Source organism: Pteropus medius, unplaced genomic scaffold (genome assembly GCF_902729225.1).
Source record: "Pteropus medius unplaced genomic scaffold, Ma_sr-lr_union100, whole genome shotgun sequence".
NCBI classification, from domain to species: Eukaryota; Metazoa; Chordata; class Mammalia; order Chiroptera; family Pteropodidae; genus Pteropus; species Pteropus medius.
In genome coordinates, this window is record NW_024340848.1 from 7,943,480 (window position 1) to 7,963,944 (window position 20,465).

A 20,465-nucleotide genomic window follows, 5' to 3' on the forward strand; every position below is an offset into this window, starting at 1 on the left:
AGGCAGGGAACTTCCCTCATTCATCTTTGTTTCTGACACAGTGCCCATCATAAGGTCATGCTCAAAACAGGCACTCAAACGTTTATGCTGAATGAAAAATATATGATATATAATTGGGCAGTAAGAGAAATTTCAAGAATAATGCTTTAAACAAAAAATAAAAAAAAGAGCTTCCCAAACAGAAAGTATTGCTTTTCTTAAGTTTCTATCTCCCAAGTTTCTTCAATTTATCCAATGCTCTTCAATTCTTCCTCTTCCACACTTATTCCTCCATAACTTTGCCGGTTTTCCTAAAATTCTGACTTAAGAGAAACATTAAAACCTGAAGATGAGCAGAATAATGAAGTCTAGAAAACAAAATTAAAAAGTGCACTCGTTAAAGAAACTATAGGCTTCTAGTCTGCTACACTGTCACAAAGAAGAAAGATTTGGTTCAGAAGGATGAAGTCAGGACAAGTAAATAAAAGGTGTAGTGGGAAAGAGTTTATATAAAAGACCTGCTAACTATCTGTTCACAACAGAACAAGCAGGCACAAGCGATAACAGTGAGCAACAGGTCTGGATTACCTAAGCGGAGACCAGTTTCCACAAGTCAGGTATATTGCAGAGATAATTCTGATGGTGGTTTGAAGTATATAGTACCTTGTATACTATACCATGTATAGTATATACATGGTCCCTTCCACTGAATCAACATTATTGAGCACCTACTTCTGTGTACTGAGCTTTGGGAAAAATGAATATGAAAAAGAAATACTCTTGTTGCACCTAACGAACAAATACAGTGAGTCCTCATTAAATGTTGTAGATAAGTTCTTAGAAACTGTGACTTTAAACAAAATGACATATAATGAAACCAATTTAATTGATATAAACAAGAATTTCTATGGCATATTTCTGGTCATAAAAATATCACCAAACTTCTAAATGAAGACTCAAAATACTTCTAATATTAAAAGATAGAGGAAGGGGACATACTCTGAGCTAGAATAATTTGTTCAATAAAAGTTGTTTTATTACGACTGATACCACAAAAATACAAGAGATCATAAGATAATGCTATAAACAAACTGGACAACGTAGAAGAAATGCATAAATTCCTAAAAACATACAACCTACCAAGATTTAATCAAGAAGAAACATAAAATCTGAACAGACTGATAATAAGAAGATTGAATCAGTAACTAAAACCTCCAACAAACAAAAGTCAGGGACCAGAGAGCTTCACTGGTGAATTCTACCAAATATTTAAAGAATACGAATTCTTCTCAAACTCTTCCAAAAAACAGAAGAGGAGAGAACACTCCCAAACTCATTTTAACAGGCCAGCAGTACAAAACCAGACAAGGACACCACAAGAAAATTATAGGCCAAAATCCCTGATAAGATAGATGCAAAAATCCACAGCAAAATATTAACAAATTGAATTCAGCAACACATTAAAAGGATCGTACACCACAATCAAGTGAAATTTATTCCAGGGAAGCAAGGATGGTTCAACATCCACAAAGTAAGCAATACAATACGCCACATTAACAAAATAAAGGATAAAAATATGAGAAAAATAAAAAGCAGCTGACAAAATTCAACATCCATTCTCAACAAAGTGGGGACAGAGGGAACATACTTCAACATAATAAAGGCCATACATGACGAGCCCACAACTAAGACCATACTTGATGGTGAAAAGCTGAAAGCTTTTCCTCTAAGATCGGGACCAAGACAAAGATGCCCACTCTGCCACTTTTACTCAACATAGTATCGGAAGTTCTAGCCAGAGCATTAGGTCAATAAAACAAAATTAAAAGCATCCAAATTGGAAAAAAGTAAAACTGTCACTATTTGCAGATGACATATTACCTATAGAGAATCCTAAAGTTTCCACCAAAAAACTGTTGAAACAAATAAACCCATGCAGTAAAATTGCAAAATACAAAATCAATATACAAAAATCTGTGGCAGTTCTAATAATAACAAACCACCTGAAAAAGAAATTGAGAAAACAATTTCACTTACAACTGCATCAAAAAGAATACTGAAGAATAAATTTAACCAAGGAAGTGGAAGATCTGTCCACTAATCCTGTAAGATACTGGTGAAAGAAACTGAAGATAACACAAAGAAATGGAAAGATGTTCTGTGCTCACAGACTGACAGAATTAATATTGTTAAAGTGTCAATATAACACGATGCAATCTACAGATTCAATGCAGTCTATATCAAAATTCTAAAGGCACTTTTCTCAGAAATAGAACAATCCTAAAATTTGTATGGAACCACAGAGGACTCCAAAGAGCCAAAGCAATCTTGAGAAAGAACAAAGATAGAGGTATCATGCTTTCTGATTTCAAATCTTGTCCACACGAAGTCCACATTAACTGAAGTGCTTGTGTTAAACGCCACACTCCACCACCCATTCTTCCCTTTTCCCTTCGTCAATGCTAATTAAATCCAAAAGAATTAAAGAAAATCTCGAAGTTTTAAAAACCGCGGGCGAGGCAAAATACGAACTGTGCGGAAAAGGGAATTTGCAAGTGAGTGCTTCGCACGGGGTAGAAGGGGAGGAGGTGATGCTCCGAGAGCCAAGCACAAGGGCACCTGGAGCAGCGGTGCAAGGACGGCGTCGGAGGAGCAGTCAGGGTCTCTGCGCGCCCCCAACCCCGCCGGGCCCTCCCTCCGCGCTGGGCTCCGCAGAGGGTCCGGCCCGCACCCACCTGGCCTCCAGCAGCAGCGGAGTCTCGGGCCACTTCGCAGCCAAGCGGGCCGTCACCGATTTTGACTCGGAGGCCATCCCGGAGCCGAGCAGCGAGAGCCACAGAATCGTGGACCCCAGGAGCAGCTGCACCAGGATGGTGGCCTTTTTTGCCATGGCACGGAGAGGAAGGCGCGAGACACTCGGACCAGGAGCCCGAAGCCCACAGCCGCCACGCTACAGCCGACTCCTCCCGACGCGCCGTCGCCCACTTCCGGCGGGGGGAGCTCGAGTCCGTTACTCTGGCCGGGGCCTGGCGTGTGCCGGGCGCATGCGCATCCAGCTCCCGCGCCCTCCGGGATCCCCCAGAGATGGACGCGGGCGAGACCTGAGCTACGTAGGTGCCGGCGGTGCGGGAATGTAGAGCCGCGTGGCCGATTCTCAGGCAGGTCCGCGACCGGTTCTCAGGCAGAGGCTGTGGACACCGGGCGAGCTCCCGGAGACCGAACTGGGATCGCGGCCGACTAAGGCTGGCTGGAGATGCCAAAATCTGGAAGCAAAGGCAGGAACCAGCAGGGACACTATCCACATTTACAGAAGCGGAAAATAAGGCCTAAGTTCAAGCACCTACCTCGCGGTATTCTAAAATTTTATTGTAAATTAGAGTCACCTGGTAGAGCCGGATGCCCAGATCATACCACGCAACATTACGGGGGGACCTTTAGGGGTGAGATTTGAGCATAAATAGTATTTAATATTACCCGCCCCTTCTCCCGTGATTCGGGGGTTGCAATTATGTTAGAAAATCAGTGACCTGGAGAGCTCGTTAAAACACCAGGTGCTGGGCCTCATCCCAATGTGTCTGATTCAGTAGGTCTGGTGTGGGGTCCAAGAATTTTCATTTCACATCTAACAAATTCCCAGGTGGTGATGATTCTGATGGCCGCGGTCCACGCTTCCAGCCTTTGCTCAAAAATGGTCAACAGACCAGCAGCTTCAGTATCAACTGTGAGCTCATTAAAAATATACAGTCTCAGGCCTCATCTCAGACCTACTGAATCTGAATTCCCAATTTAACAGGAACACCAGGTTATATTTTGAGCATTAAAGTTTAAGAAGAGCAGGAAGAGCTGTTTTAGAGGATTACAGGTGAAATGCATAGGAAATTGATAGTCGTCTTTGTTATTATCAGCCCAAATCACATACTGTGTTTGAGTCTCGATTTTCAACCAAGGACTGGCAGACCTCAAAGCTCATCATATACCCCATCAGGCTCTAAGACAAAACCTTGCAACAGAGTTAACTGGCTTTCCAGCACATATGATTCATCAAGCAAAATATTTAGTTTTGTTTAGCTGGGCAGAGGTGGAGCTTAAGATTCTGGATCCTATTCAGGAATTATTTTTTTCCTACTCAGAAGAGAATAAATTTATTATAAATATTAAAATATATGGTAAAGAGAAGCAGCAGCTGGGAAAAATAGGGGATACACTGATCCACTCTTTTCCCCCCATTACTCCCTTGCACTATAGGGAATCTAGATCTGTTGAAGTTGCCAAAAGTAAGCACCTGACATTTTCATTTCCTCTTGTTTACTGAGTATATACCTTTCCTTAGAAGACCTTGCTCTGGAAATTCTGGTCAGGTCTCACTTCCTACGTTTAGCCTTCATTTTCCAATTTCTCCCACTTGGTATGATCTAACCTTCCTTTAAATTCTCATAAGCTCTTTATTTTAACTGTCATATACACTTATAATTCTCACTTCAGAATTTGAATACAGTACTTATTTATTTCTCCCACTAGAGATGGTATATTCCCTGAGGGCTCATGCTTTATTCATTTTTAACATCCCTTGCAGAACCTAGCTCAGTACATGTCATTGGGGCTCGATAAATATTGAAGAGTCCTTGTTTTATGGATAACTAGGCAGAAAGCTAAGGCAGATAATAAGGAGCTTCATTTATGTCAATAGAGCATAACAGAAAAACTGTATTATGAATTTTTCAAAAGTATTTGCTTTAATTAATTTCTCATTTCTACTTATTTTTGGAATGAATTTTTGACTGAAATTGTGGAATGAAGGAAAGAAAATCTTGACAGTGAATGTCTTAAATGTTAGCATTTATATGATGGGTTGAAAATTTCTTAAATGATTTGCCTATAAAAAGTCAAAAAATACACTATTAAAGGACACTACTAAAACATGTTAATATACATTTCAGGATATTTGAGTTCAGAATATTGAGGAGTGCTACATTTCTTTTTTAAAGAGAATAAAATTAATCCAAGTTCATTTACTTATATTATTATACATTTTAGCTTACATAGTATTTTCCTAGAAATGTAAGTGGGTTTGAAATAGTCCTAAGATTGGTTCATTCCTGGGCTTGTATCCTTATCTGCAAAACAAAAGAAAGAGTAGGACTGGCTGATACTTAAGTGGTAAGGGAGGTTATTGAGAGAGGATGTGACTGCTGGTTAACCTGAGAGCTGGACCCAGGCAATCAGAGGCCCCTTACCCACTCTCCCATCCTTGGAATGTACATTCCACCCACTTCTCCCATGTGAGGAGCCACTTCAAGGAAGCAGCCTTGAGAAAGTAATGATATTAATACCATCTGGATTGTGTATGTGACTAAACCCTGTTAAAGCCTCTATAGAAACTCTTAGGTTTCTGGTGACAGGTGCAAAGATCTACTTGTCTTACAGCTGCCCAAGATAAGACTCATATCTAAGTTCCTTTGCTTATTAAACCTGCCATCTACCAATCTGGAGTGGACTGCTTCTTTCTTTGGTCTCTCATTGCCCTCTGTGTATGGGTCCAGTTTCAAATTCCACCAGGGAGAACTTCCAAGGTATTGAAGCAACATTAAAGTCTCTTCCATATGTCATTTCTATGTAAAGATAAAAAAATTAAAATGCAAATTTTGAGTAGCTCAGCAAAGGTCACTCAAGTTAGAGGAGCAGGAAAGCATTCTAACATCCATTATCAATAACCCTTTAATACGGATTGTCTATGAAATGAATGTAGTTCAGGGACATGATTGTACTTTAATATTTTTTAGCAAAATGTTATTCAAAGTTATTCATATTGGAGTAATATGAATGAAAATTGATGATGATAGCAGTTTTCATTGTATGTGGAAGAAGTGATTAATGAGTGCTTTATAATAAGAATATTGTATTTAATAGAATAAATCATCTTGAATATTTTTAGGTACAGGATGGACTGTATTAAATGAAAATAGTGATGCTATGAGAGGATAAAGTTACTGCCAAATTATCATATAGTATAATAAAACTTTAATTTTCTCCACCTAAATAAAGTCTCACAGTTGAAATGGCTTTTTCAAAATACCACCCTGTAGGTCTTCCAGGTTTTCTCTACTATAAGAAAGAATCTATTCTTACTTTTAAATTTGAATATCTTAAATCCACAAAAGTATCCTACTCTTCATTCCAGTTGAGAAGAATTTATAGATTTGTTATATTTGTTATATTTCTACTCCGTAGGCAAGATTATACTAAAAACATAATCAAATGAGTAATGGTTTTGTTTTGCTTACTTAAGTGTCAGTAAATTTGATGTTATAAATTTGTGTGTTTTATTTAAAATAGACTACAAATGTATAACTCAGTTTGATGAAACTTTTTTAGTGTAGTTTGTCACAGTGACTTTCGAATAGCAAATTAAGCACGTGAGATATATAATTTTAAATCAATCATTTGGGATGATATAAGAACTTGAAATCTGCTATTTAACAACAACCTTCTATACTTACATACATGGTCACTATTTTATAATTATGCATTCAAAAGTTGCTAAGTCACTATACTGATGCTTCTATTATTTGTTTTGTTTCTTCAACAAAACACATAGGACTAAAACATATTGGTGGAAGACAAACATATGTTCTGATTTTACATCTTCTAATAGAGGTTAGTATAGTTAGTTATGTGCAAACTCATTAATTCATTCAAAACATATTGTATATCATCTGTGGGAAGCTGACTGTATCATATATTGTAAAAAAATACTGAGATGAATAAAATGGTTAATGTCTTCAAAGGGCTTACAGTGTAGTAAGGACATAAGAACATATACTAATAAATTATTTCTGAGAAAAGTTAATTCTATGGAAGTCCAGAAGAGAAAGACAAATTGTAAAGAAATCTTATTGAACAAATAAATGAACAAACAGCTTTAGTGAATTTTCTCATTAAAATTATTTACTGACATTAAATCTAGCACTTTGTGAAGCTGTACAAATTCTTTCAGTCTCTAGGAAAGCATCTGAAAAGTGCCGTCATTATTATCAGCAACAAAAACAAGCATTTGTAGAGCTGTTGTGTTACATTTGTGTCATGAAACATGGTCTCGAACCCAAGAGACTTTTTCATGTGGTTGAGAAGGTTGTTTAGTACATAAAAAGTGAATTATAATGAATTTTACGTGATGAGATCTAAAGGACTGGCATGTTACAATAAATATGACAGGAAGTAAAGGAGAAGGCAGTCTCAAGAAAAGCCTCGCAGAATAGGTGGTGTGACTATGCTTTGAAGGATGTATAGATGACTAAGATGACAGCTCTGCCATTGTAGCATTAATGCAGCCATAAACAAATATCTTAACAAATACGACACTGAATTTCCTATTTTTATATATCATAAAATATTACTCTTTTGCTTTTTTCAATTAAAAAATGTAAAAACAATTTTGAACTCACAAGCTATACATATATGACCCAGGGGCCACAGTATGCCAACTTCTGCTCTAGAAAAGTTTTGCAGGAAACCTATATAAAAAAGCTTATAGAATTATTGTTTGTAATAATAAAATATTGGACATAACTCACATGTCCACTGAAATACTAAACAGCAGTGACAATAAATGAGTCACAGCTATTAGATAAACATGGATGAATCTCAAAAAAATGTCAATGAAAAAACAAGTCACAAAAGAATACATATACTGAGTCTATTTCATAGAGTTCAAAAACAGATAGTACTAATGATAAACCTTTAGGGATACATGCAAACTCTAATGAAAGCAAAGAAATGATTAACACAAAATTCATTACATTGAATATCTCTTGGTGAGAAAAAGAAGATGAGATCAAAGATGGGCCCACAGAGAGCTTCAAAGATATTGATAATAGTCTACTTTTTTCCCACCAGTTTTATTGATATATAATTGACATAAGCACTGTATAAGTGACTTACATATGTTGTGAAATGATTACCGCAATAAGTTTAATTATCATCAATCATCTCATATAGATAACAACAACAACAAAAAAATTGTTTTTCCCTTGTGTTGGAACTTAATTTGAATTTTCCTAATTGGTCAAAGTTATTTTTGAAACAAATTTTAGAATTAATTCCAGAGCTAATTTATGAGCTACTCAAGTAAATAATTTCCATATATGTATAAGTACAAGACACTTTGTTTTTGTCTCTCTATCAAAGCTTCACTTAGATTATTTCTCAATGTACCATGTAAGAGATTGATTTAGGCTGACAATATCAACAACCTCATAGGAGTAGCTTAAACTAGTAAGAAATTGTAATTTTTCTCTTGTGAAACTGGAAATAAGCAGCCTAGATCTGTTATGACAGTTCAAAGGTGCCTGATCTTTTGTGTCCTCTTTTTCTGCCATCTTTAAGGTGTGGATTTTAGCCTCATCATTATAGATGGCTCTTCTGTCCCCAGGCATCATTTATATATTCCCAGCAGGAGGAAGAGGAAAGAGAAAGGACAACAGGCAAAATTGGGGTGCCAATCGAGTTGGGTATATTTAATAAATTTTCCCCGAAGTCTTAGCAAATGACTTCTTCCGACCTCTCATTAGCTAGTTCTGGCCACCTGCCTACTCCTGCATGATGAGAGTCTGGAAAATATACACATTTTCCCTATTTCCCCCAACAAAATTGGGATTCTGTTACTAAAGAATTAGGGAGTGATGAGTTTAGTGTAGACAACTGGCTGTGTTTGCTACATCTATGCATCCTTTTTACATTCAGTGTTTCATTTTGAGGCAATGAATTAGGTTGTAAAAGAGAAGGAGTGAGATTCTGGAAGCCAGAAGTCAATTTGTAAGGCAATTATCAGGAAAAGGACTGTCTGCCATAAATAGATATCTTCTAGCCTAATATAAGTACCATAATGTGTGTTTAATTGGTTGAGGAATCTCTTGAAGGTCAAATAGCAGTAAGTTAAAACATGCTTTTATTTAGAAATATTATAATTCAAAATTACCAAAACATCAAAACTTAGTGTTGATGGTTATCTTGAATCTGTTATATTTGCAGCTGTAAGTGCTAAAAATCACTTTGTCTAAAATTAGTTATATCAAGTATCATGAGCCAAGAAAATTTACATCATTTGTGTAATTTTGGTTTAAAAATCTCCTGACCCAGCAACTGATCTTAATATAATCAAATAATTCATTTTATTTCAAAAGCCATAACTTGATCAGTCTTGTCTAGTTAAAGGAAAACCTGAGTAATTCATTCTTCCCATTTACCTTCTCATCTGCTTCTGAGTGCATATTTCACCTCTAGAAATAGGAAGAGGGGATTCTGGAAAAGAAAGAAACGTGGAGGCAGTTTAAGTAGCACATCAAATAGGAAATTTGTTTTTTGTGTATATTGTTTCAGATGAAGATATTGAAGCAGGCAGAGAGATGGGGAGAAAGTGAGAGGAGATTTTACAATGTTAGCAGACTTAATAAACCTTTTAATTTATTTTCATTTTTGTCTCCATTCCACTTTGGGTCCAATATCTTTTTGTTTTCTGTTCCCTCTTTTTTATTTCCCCATTCCACTGTTAATTTCATATTGTTCATTTTTAATTTAGTGTGAATGCATTTCTGAATGAAAGTTAGAGTTGCCAGAGCACTACTTGAAAGAGCTATTTGTTCTGTTTAAAGGTCATTCACTACTCTTAGTAGTTGCAACTACACTGGAAGAAAAAGGGACCTGGAGCACATCCTGAGAGGGCACAGGTTATTCTGCTTAATAAGTTCCCTGCTTTATCCATCCTTGGCTTCTATACTTTCCCCACTGTATTTCAGGCTTCTTTCTTCTCACCAAAACCTTTAGCTCAAATGTCCTGCTTTCTCCTCCCAAACTGTATAACCACCCATTAGACTAGTCCTTTGGTCGCATGATTTTTTATTTTGAATCATTTGGCATCCAGAACATCTGGGGCCAAACTTTCTGCAAATAGGTGGGATGCATATGAATGTACTTCTCAAAAACTGCTTAGAAAGGAGCAAGGCAGTAGGTAAATATGGATCAATAGATAGGTATGACTCGCTGGAGAACATCAGTCAAGCCCGGCAAAATCTCCTGACAGTTGGCTCCTAGGAAGCTGGATTCAGGATTTAGGTATTTCAGTGAATTATATTAATATTTTAACATATGTGATTATAATAGTGAAGATTAAACTGCCAATGTGGACACTTTATGGGTACTCAAAAAAAAAAAAACAGAGATGATAATAACTCTAAGAACAATGGCATGGACTTACATAAACTTCTGACTGTTTCTTATTTCATTGTAGTGTATCACAAGAAGTTACGTAAAACTACATTAAATAAAATAATATGTATAAAATGCCTTGTGCATGCCCAGTAGGCACTAAAATGCAAATATATGATTAATTACATTATTGTATTATATATTGATAATTATAAATATTTCTTATTTAATGCATTATATTATTTTATCAGTAATAAGTGCTTTATGCAATTACCTTTAAGCTTTCTATTGTTATAACTTTAGTGTTCACATAGCAGAGTTTTCTATTTATACATTTCCCAAACTGGTAGGAGCGTTAGTGTGGATATTTATTAAATCCTACTGAGAATTTTAAGTCATATCTTCACCTAAAATTTATGTTCTAAGATTCTATAATTCAAAATGTCAGAATAAATTCTGCCACTGACCCAGAAGGTGTCTCTTTGCCTACTAGTTTCTCTGCTGTTTTGTCTGGATTTATATTTAGGCATTTGGCTTTCATTTTTATCTCTAATTCAGCCAGGCTGGAAGAGTTGAATAGTAATACCAGCTGGCATAGAGTTGAGCCTGTATCAGCATATTGATGTCCCTGAATCAGCATATTGATGCTAGTGACACCAAAATGTCTCTCTGTCTCACTAAACTGCCTCACATAGGCATTAAACAAGTGTGATGACAAAAGAGAGCTGACAGGAATCATTCCCTAGAGTAGATGAACTGTTGCCCATTGGAAGAGAGAATGTTTCACAGGGAGGTGGTATATTATCACGATGACATGAAACAAATCCGTAGATCCCAACTATCCATAATAAATAATGAATATGTGACTTTTTGCTGGTTGTCAATGATTAACTATTGAGACCAGAACAATTTTGATTCTGAAAACCAAACTCACCATGATGAAGAGGTTTAAAAAAACTAAAGCTATTGCTCAATCCTGGTACGAAGATAACTAGCTAATCAATTCTTTTTTATTTAATTAACTTTTTGATTAAAGAAAAACATGTACACACAAAGGTGCCCTATCATACTTTTACAGTTCAGTGAATTTTCATACATTTATCACTAACACTTATGTAACCTTCACCAAATTCAGAAAATAATACACATTGGCAGTACCCCTCCTGCCTCCTAACAGTCATTATTCACTGCTTTCTCCCCAAAGTTAACCACTAACCTAAATTCTTGCACAATAAATTAGTTGTATTTGTTTTTGAACCATAAGTCTATGCCATTCCTGAGAGTGATTTTTAGTGGAAAGTGTATTATCAGACATATGATAGAAAAGTTAATATGTAGAATAATCTTGAGCCCAGAGACCAAGAAAAAGATGGTGGAAATAGCTCAGGTAAGAGAGAATGTGGAGTCAAGACAAAAGAGTAGGCCTAGAAAAAAGAAACAAACTGCATGTCCAATTCATATGAAGTATGAGAGATTCAGACTGACATAATATCTAGCTTAGATAACTGGATGGATGTGCTTCTATTCACCAAGAAGATGGAGCAGATCTTAGGGGAAAAGAGATGAGTTCAATGTTGAACATACTGAGTTTGAGGTATGATGTGGCAAGGTGATACGTAAGATTCAAGATATTAGGAAGTCCATACAAAATCTTTGTTGATTGAATGTGTAAGGGAAAGACACATTAAAGAAATAATCATGGGAGTGATCATCCTCAGGACTGTGGCTTGGGCAAGTTGGCAATTACTGTTGACATTCATTGAGCCAGGAAAATTGATGAGTTTGGGAGATACTGAGTTTGAGGCACTTGTGAAGAATCCAAATAAAGATAAGTTATGGTTAGTTGGATATATGGATCTGCATTTGGATATATGGATCTTCAAAACTTTCACTTTTTTGAAGAAGAAGATTAAAAATAATATTTAAAAATACTCTGGAAAGTTTAGAGTGCTCCACAGGCTATTAGCTATTATTTTTTGTTGACTCAGTTTAAAAAGGCTGTGACAGTGATATCCTACTAGTTCATGATTAATTGCTGGAAGAGAAACATCATTTGTGGTTTTGCGGAGGTAAAAGAAGACATCAGCATTTTGTCACTGATAACAATGGCATTGTGCCAGTCTTAGAAGCCATTTCAGCCATTATTCATCAAAAATGATTCACCTAAATTCTTAACTCTGAAGCAATTCAATTCTGTAAGACAGTTGTGGCACTACAATATGCCTTTAGTTGGCTCAGTAATTGGTTAGAACTGAGGATTCTTCCATGGTCCAGAGTAAAAAGTCTTATTATCAAGACAAGTTCTTTGCTATGTTATAGAAAATAAGAATTGTCATCGCCTTTATTTTCTTTTCCCAGTGATTCACCTGGGAGCCAGGGAAGCACCAATAAGACAGTAATGTAGTGCCTGAGTTTGAAGTTCTTGGAATACATACAAAAGGTCTGAGAAAGCTCTGTAAGGACATCACTGGATGTTTTCGACAAGTATCATATCTTTAAAACTCCTGAAGAGATTATTCTTCCTTTTAAAAGAGGATCCTGCCCTTGATGCTATAGTAAATATGGAACCAAGAAAATGTAGAACAACCTAGATGTCCATCAACAGATGAATGTGTAAAGAAGATACAGTGTGTGTGTGTGTGTGTGTGTAATGAAATATAATTCTGCCATGAGAGGGAAGGAAATCTTGACATTTGTGACAATATGGATAGATCTTGAAGGCATTATGCCAAGTGAAATAAGGCAGACAGAGAAAGACGAATACTGTATGGTATCACTTATATGTGAAATCTAAAAAGAAAAGAAAAAAGTCAAACTTTTGACTTTTTTCAAACAGAGTCAAACAGAGAGTAGAAAAGTGGCTGTCAGGGGGCTGGGTGGTGAGGGAAATAAGAAGAGGTTGGTGAAAGGGTGCGAACTCTCCGCTATGAGTAAGATCTGAGGGGCTAATGTAATACTTGGTGACTAGAGTTGATAACACTGTATTGTATAATAAAAATTCTTTAAGAGAGTAGAATTTAAATGGTATCACTAAAAAATAAAAGATAAGTATGTGAGGTGATAGATGTGTTAATAAAGTAGATGAAGGGAATTCTTTCACAATGTATATATACGTCGAATCATAATGATGTACATTCTAAATATTTTATACTTTTATATGTCGATTATACCTCAGTAAAAGAAAATAGAAAAAAAGAAGAACAAACTTGAAGAGGAATGATAAACGAGACAAGAGAACTAATTGATTCATTACACTAGTCATAATATACATTCACCAGGCCCTATGCTGAGTATTGGGGATACTAAGTATAAATATATCTCTTCTCAGAATTCTTATAGATCAGTGGAGAGACAAACCTATAAATAATTATCATATAAAAATGTTAATTATGATAATGAAGATATAAGCAACACACAATAGAATAGGAGAGAGGAGAACTTAATATTCTTATTAAAAAGTGCTTCATAGCTAAAATGGTATTAAATAGGAATTGAGGGATGAATTGGAATAGGAATAGTCAGGAAAGCTCAAAGAGGATCTCACTACCCAAATTTACGATAATTTGAAATAAAAGATGTTAGTAATTAAGTATAGTACAATGAATAAAAAATAATTTCAGATCCATAGTGATACACAAGAAAGAGAGGGGAAAAGGGATAAAAGTAGAGATAGTAGGAGAAAGAAAGCTAATAAATATAAGAAAGAATAATAATATTTCAGAAAACCATCATTTAAAACTCCCCATTTAATATTTGATTCAAACATGACTCATGAATAGATGCTAAAACCACTGGGTAAAATGTTTGGAGAATGTGATATTTGAACAGTACCAAAGTATCACCTGAGAGTTTACCTATTATTACAAAGGGAAAATTATATCTTTACAATAGAGTGATCTGGGGACACTGCCTTAACTGAGTGATCAAATTGAGCATCCCATAGAGTGAGACAAGGTGACGTCATATGCTTTATGATGAAGTATAATCAGATATACACAATATCACTTATGGAATAATTTGAGTCAAAGTGTTAAATCTGAATCTATTCAAACTTCAAAACCTAATTTCCAGTTTACAGAAAATACAGAGAAGAAAGAAAAAAGTTAAAAAACATTATGAAAAATAAACAAACTCAGGATGTGGGGACATTCTACAATAAAACTGGCCTGAATATTTGTAGGTTTATGTCTTATGGGGAAAAATGCTGTCCTAGATTAAAAGAGATTCAAGAGACATAACAAAATACAATGTGTGAGCCTTGACTGGATCCTTGTTTGAAAAATCAAATAGCTATTAAGGAAATTTTGGGAAAAATTGAGAGGAAATTTGACTATAAACTGGATATTTAGTTATATCACAAAATTGTTAATTTTCTTAGATGTGACAAAGAAACTATTTACATAGGAGAATAGACTTATTCTTAGGAGATCTATAAAATTTAAAATGTCTGTGACACACTTTCAAATGATTCAACAAAAAAGTTATATGTAATTGGCAACATGTTAAATTGTTGAAAATACAAGGAAGATTTATAGGATTTCATTGGATTATTTCAAGTGTCTTGCATTATTAAAATTTTTAAATAAAAAGTTAAAAATATTATAAGCTATCAGAGAACTTAAAATATTTGATCCTAACAAAATTATTTTGGTTCCATTTCTGCTTTGTAATGTTTATAAATAAACCACAACTCCTATCCAAAATTCTACTAATTTTCCTGCACAGGCATACTTAATGTTCCTTATATGATATCATGAGTGCACTATAGCATAATGACAAGGTATATGGGCTCTGGAGTAAGTTCTCTTGTCTCTGTTTCGAAATTCCATGAACAGGGACTTTGTTCTTTTCACTGTATGTTCCCAAGACCTAGAATACTATCTGGCCCATAAAGAGTGCTCAAATAATACTTTTTAAAAAACTTTTCATTTTGAAAACTTTTTAGACTTACAAAAAAGTTGCAAAAACAATGCAGAATTCTATTTACCCTTTACCCATTACCCATTGTCCCTAAATGTTAACATCTTACATTATCATAGTACGATGATCAAAACCAAGTAAATAACATTGAAAAATGCATAATCTACATTAAAAATACCTTGAATGAATAAATCTGTAGAATGGGCAAATTAATAGTTGCTACCTCAAGCATATAACCCTTAGTAAGTGTTCACTATTATCTATATTAAATAGCATCGTTCTGATTATTTCTGCCCTTCTGAAGTTACTATGTAGAAGGAGCATGGGAACAACAATCTGATTTGAAGGGGCTTGAAGGTGTGTTCAAATAGCAAGCATTATTTATATTTAGCTTTTAGTTTTTTTGGCATTGCTGTCATGACTACCCTGTCAAATTGCTCAGATCCTGGATCACTCTAGATTTAGGCATAGCAGGGTGCCATCACCACTATGTGCTGCAAGAATTCATTTATTCAACATTTATTGAACTCCTACTACAAGCCCTGACCTACCTCATGAAGAGTCAATGATAAATTAACCAACCAACAAACCAAACAATCAACTAACCAAACAAGTAAATATACAAACAAACCAAACAAAACAAAAAACAAATACAAAATCTCTTCCCTTCAAGGAATTCAGTCCAGTTGGAGTGAAAGAAAAATAGCCAGTGATTAAAAATAACTGAAGTGCTCACAGAGTCACTTCTACAAGATCTCAACCAAAACAAGTGTCAGGGAGTCAGGAGAAACTGCTGACACCAGTTAATAGAAATTACAGAAAATGACCAGAATTCTCAGAAAGTTGTACTCTGCCAACAAAACAAAGTGGTACCTCCTCAGAATTTGGAGTTTCATTATCTTGGAGGGATATTGCCTCAAAGATAAAGTCTTAAACAGTCCTTTTCATGCTGGCCCAGGGCTTCCTGTGTCAAATCTATGGCTTGCTTTTTGATTTTGCTGTCCTAGACTCTTGGTAACTGCCTGGTCTCTGTGGCCTGACATCAGAGGTTTTGGGACCTTAGCTAGTGCCAATGTTGGCCTGTATTACTATGACAAAATGGTTTTTAGTCCCTCCAAGAGCTGCCTAATAGTGTCTGAGCCCATCCCTGGCTCCAATCCTGTGTCCACTATGTGACAGCAAAATGCTCAACATGTCACCACAGAGTAATGTCTCTTAATGGACTTCTTTAGACTTTCTGTTCTTATTGTAGGAGATAGTTCTTTTCTTAACTTTCTGTAGATGGCTCTCTCATGCCATGTATAAATGGAGACTCAAGCAAAAACAAGACTCAAGCAAAACTCAGCAGTAACACTATTTTTCGTTTCTTGCTATTCAATGCACCACAGCAATTTCTGGGTGCAGAATTTCCAGAGAATTTGGGAGACACATATTGCCAAAGTTCCAGTATCATATTCAGCTTTTAACCAAATGAGGATTGAGGCTCATACCCCTATGAAAATCATCTACTCATATATTTCAAATGCAATAAAACAAAAAACAAAATATATTAATAACTAAAACCAAAACATTTATCAGGCAATCAAAATATTTGATTCATGCTTTGGAAAATACAATAAATCACACTCTGATTATAGCATTTCAAATTGGTAGATTAAAAAGTCCCTTATGAATTAAATACTTTCTTCTCAAAAACATTGAGTCTACATAACAACTTGTCATTTTCATGACTTTAAACAGCATTTAAGTTACGGTCATTTAATCATTGAGTCCATGCAATTGCTTGTAGTGAGCACGACTATGGTGAACATACAAAAATTACTTTTCAGTAATGCAAGTTAACATCTTATATCTTTTCCTATTAATCTGAATATGTAAAATTTTTCAACTGAGTTCATTTACATGAGGTCATAATTATAAAACATCGAACAAAAGGCTTTTAAATTAATGCAAAATATGAAAGGCTCACATGAATGAATATGTGTAAAAAAATGCAGCCACAAGCTATTAAACATATAATTTAAATGATTTATTGCTTTTGGTTTTGATTTTTTTTCTCTCTGTTATAGAATCATTATGGGGGTCCCTTGAGTTCAATTATAATTATACACATACACATTATCATGTTTCACATATATATAGTACATATATAGTTTTTAACGCTGAACTAATGTAATAATGTATTTGCAAATTTAAATGTGTAAAATTCAAGTAATTAAAAGTTATGATTCCTGAAGAAACATTAATATACAGATAGTTATAAATCACTTCATTGTATGTTAAATTTATATCACAATACACCTCTCTGGCAAGGTGGATTTATAGTGTATGTGTGAATTCTTTAAATTTCATTACTTACATTCTTTAAGTAATAGGCATACACTTCTAATTTTAATAATTTTATTCTATGTTTAAAAGCTTTCTTTGTGTCCTGGACAGCTAATGTATAGACTTGTCAAATGCCTCAGTGGTGATTAGGACTGAAGGCTTTGCACAAAACAGAGTAGGCAACTCATTAGAATAATTATATTCTCTCACTGATTTTTAGAGAAAGTTTAGCAGTTGGTAGAAAACATTTTTTAAAAAGATGAAGATAAAAAAGCTAACACATGTCAACAGGGGAATACTACAACAAGTATCCATAAAATTTTGTTCTCCGAGGTGGCAGTAAGGTATACCAGTTGCTAGAGTGGGACCTAAACAACCTTCTAGGTCAGTGTCTGTTATGCATTGAATTGTGTCTCTTAAAAAGACATGTTGAAGTCCTAATCCCTGAAACTAGTGATTGTGACCTTATTTGGAAAAAGGATCTTTGCAGATGTAATCAAGGTATGATGAGGTCATTAGGGTGGGCCCTATTCTGATAGGGCTAGTGTCCTTGTAAAGAGAATACCATATGAAGATACAGATACACAAGGGAAGAACACCATGTGATGACGGCGACAGAGGTTAAAGTGCAGCAGCTGCAAGCTAAGAAATACCAAGAATTGCCAGCAAATGACCAGAGGCTAAGAAGAGGCAAAAAAGAATTCTCCTTTACAGTTTTCAGACACCTTGGTTTCTGACTTCTAGCCTCCAGAATTATGAGATGTACATTTCTGTTGCTTTAGGCCACTCAGTTTGTGGTGCTTATTATGGGAGCCCTAGGAAATGAATCGGTCTCTATGAGTCACCTTAGCCATGTCTTTTGTTCTGTCATGAGGACTGGTTTTCTGACTTCTGAATTCTAATGTGGCTAAGCTACATTCTCCTTATTTCCATCTAATATGAAGTGAACTGACTCTTTGTTCCTTGCAACCAAAATATCAGTATCAATTGGAACAGGAGGGAGTTGTATGCAACAGGAAATGAAGGACAAGTGCAATTGGTTATGGTGAAGAGGCAGGGTAATGGGCAATGAGAGTTCCTCCATGTCATGGTTGAAGTGCTGGTAGCCTGCACTTTGTGGTGATGGAAGAATTAATTAGGCCATAAGTTTAATTATCTTAAGACAATTCCCCAGATACTTTAATATATCCACCAAAGGCAAATTTGGGGGTAGGGGGGTTGTAACTCTTTAAACTAGGTCCAAAAAAGCCTGTAAAATTGTAGGGTCCACTGTTTCCTGATTAGCCCATATCTCCATGTAAAGATTTAGGGAATAATCAGCAGAGTTTGAGATCCAAATACTGAGAAAATCTGAGAAATAGGAGAGGTCCAGTTTTATGTTATGGGTATTTTACTGGAATTTAAAATAATAAAAAAATAACAGCCCTCAGCTTATTATGACTCAGGCAAAAAAGAAAAAGAAAAAAATTAATTATTTGAAATGCCAAAGAATGTATTAAGGATTATATGTATGAACATTTAAGCATAAAATTGGAATAAGATTTATGCTAAAGGCCTCATGTTCTCCATTGAATGTGATCTGTTGGACCAATGAAAGACTTGTCCCTACAGAAATTTTATTATTTTAATGAGTGTTTTGCTGAAATGTCCCACCAGAGAATGGGACAAGAATCTAACATAATCCAATCTTTATGAATTTCACATTATGGCTTAAAAATGGAAAATGTCTTACTGAATCTAATACTTTGGAATTATTCATGACATTTATGGGGAAGAAAAATTTTTAAAAATATAAGGGGACAATGATCAAATACTTATCTGCTTTTTAACACTGTCTAAAAGAACTCACAGAATTCAGTTCCACCGTGTTTACCTAAAATACGCAGTCATTTTCCTCATGAGGTTCTAACTTTTCTAGACTATATATCCCTGGTGCTAGTCCATGCCTTAAATGGAGGATTAAAACAAAGATGGAAAACACCAGCATTGTCACATAACTTTGTCCCATTCTCTGAGTGAGAAAATATAATTGAATATTAGACCTAAGTTTGCTTTGTAAGTTTGAGGAGCAGGGAAAAGAAAGAAGTCTCTGGGTTTCTCTTGGCGGAATATAAATCATCTCAATTTTTGCCCCTATACCAAACAAGCCAATAAACAAGGGAGCAAACATAAATACATTAAAAGCATCTGTGCTTCTTTGAGCATCTTTCAACATTATACAGAGATTAGTCCCACTCTAGACATGAATGTTTTACTCTTTACTGAGGAAATGCAAAGTTTGGAAGATGCCAACTGGTCAAGTATAGGCGAGAGAGGGAAAGGGGAACAGTCTTTTTTCAAAGGTCAACTCTTCTAAACCTTTCAATCTCATGGTGGTAGAGGGAGGACTATCTCTATGTTACAGAAGTGAAGATGTTTATTTACTCAATCAAGATCACTTAGCCAGTGACTGAGCCTGACTCTGTCTGACTCCTAGCCAGGTGATTTTTCTAGTACATCAACCAGGCTCTATATTAAGAGAATATTTATTCGTGAATAAAGTGATTTTTGCTTAACAATTTCCATACATGTCCTGTTTTATTCAGATCCTGCAGCAGCTAAGACCCCTTTTCTTAGAATAACACACACACACACACACACACACACACACACACACACACACACACACAAATGATAACAGTCTGCTAATTGGTGATTCCTGGGTTTCCTAGGTGCCTTTGATATTCTTAATAAGTCAATTCTGCCAATGAATGTCTTTTTAGGCATAGCAGCTGGATGGTACATATTTTGAAACAATGATGATAACCAATAATAAGGCTCCCATTGAAGCTGCTGACAATTCCATATTATATAAAACACTCTTTGAATTTGAAAAATCTATATTTCCATTTGGGTGTGTAAATTCTTTAGTAAGCTGTTCTTAGAAAAAGGAGTAGACTGCTATTTAATCCACAAATATAATGCGAACTTTGCTATTTTAATCTCACCATTTTTGCTTTCTCTTTTGCTTATTAATCAAAAACTCTTCTGTTTCTTGG

At 35.3% G+C, this 20,465-nt stretch overlaps 1 protein-coding gene across 2 annotated transcripts in view; it reads right to left on the bottom strand.

Annotated features, from left to right (window-relative positions):
* Positions 1–2,972, bottom strand: part of UGGT2 (UDP-glucose glycoprotein glucosyltransferase 2) — a 142,288-nt gene extending 139,316 nt beyond the window's left edge. For both annotated transcript variants that reach the window (XM_039837928.1, XM_039837919.1), the window contains exon 1: positions 2,715–2,972. In XM_039837928.1, coding sequence (XP_039693862.1) covers positions 2,715–2,869 — 155 coding nt within the window. In that variant the 5' untranslated portion in view covers positions 2,870–2,972. The remainder of the gene's footprint in view (positions 1–2,714) is intronic.
* Positions 2,973–20,465: the final 17,493 nt, after the last annotated feature.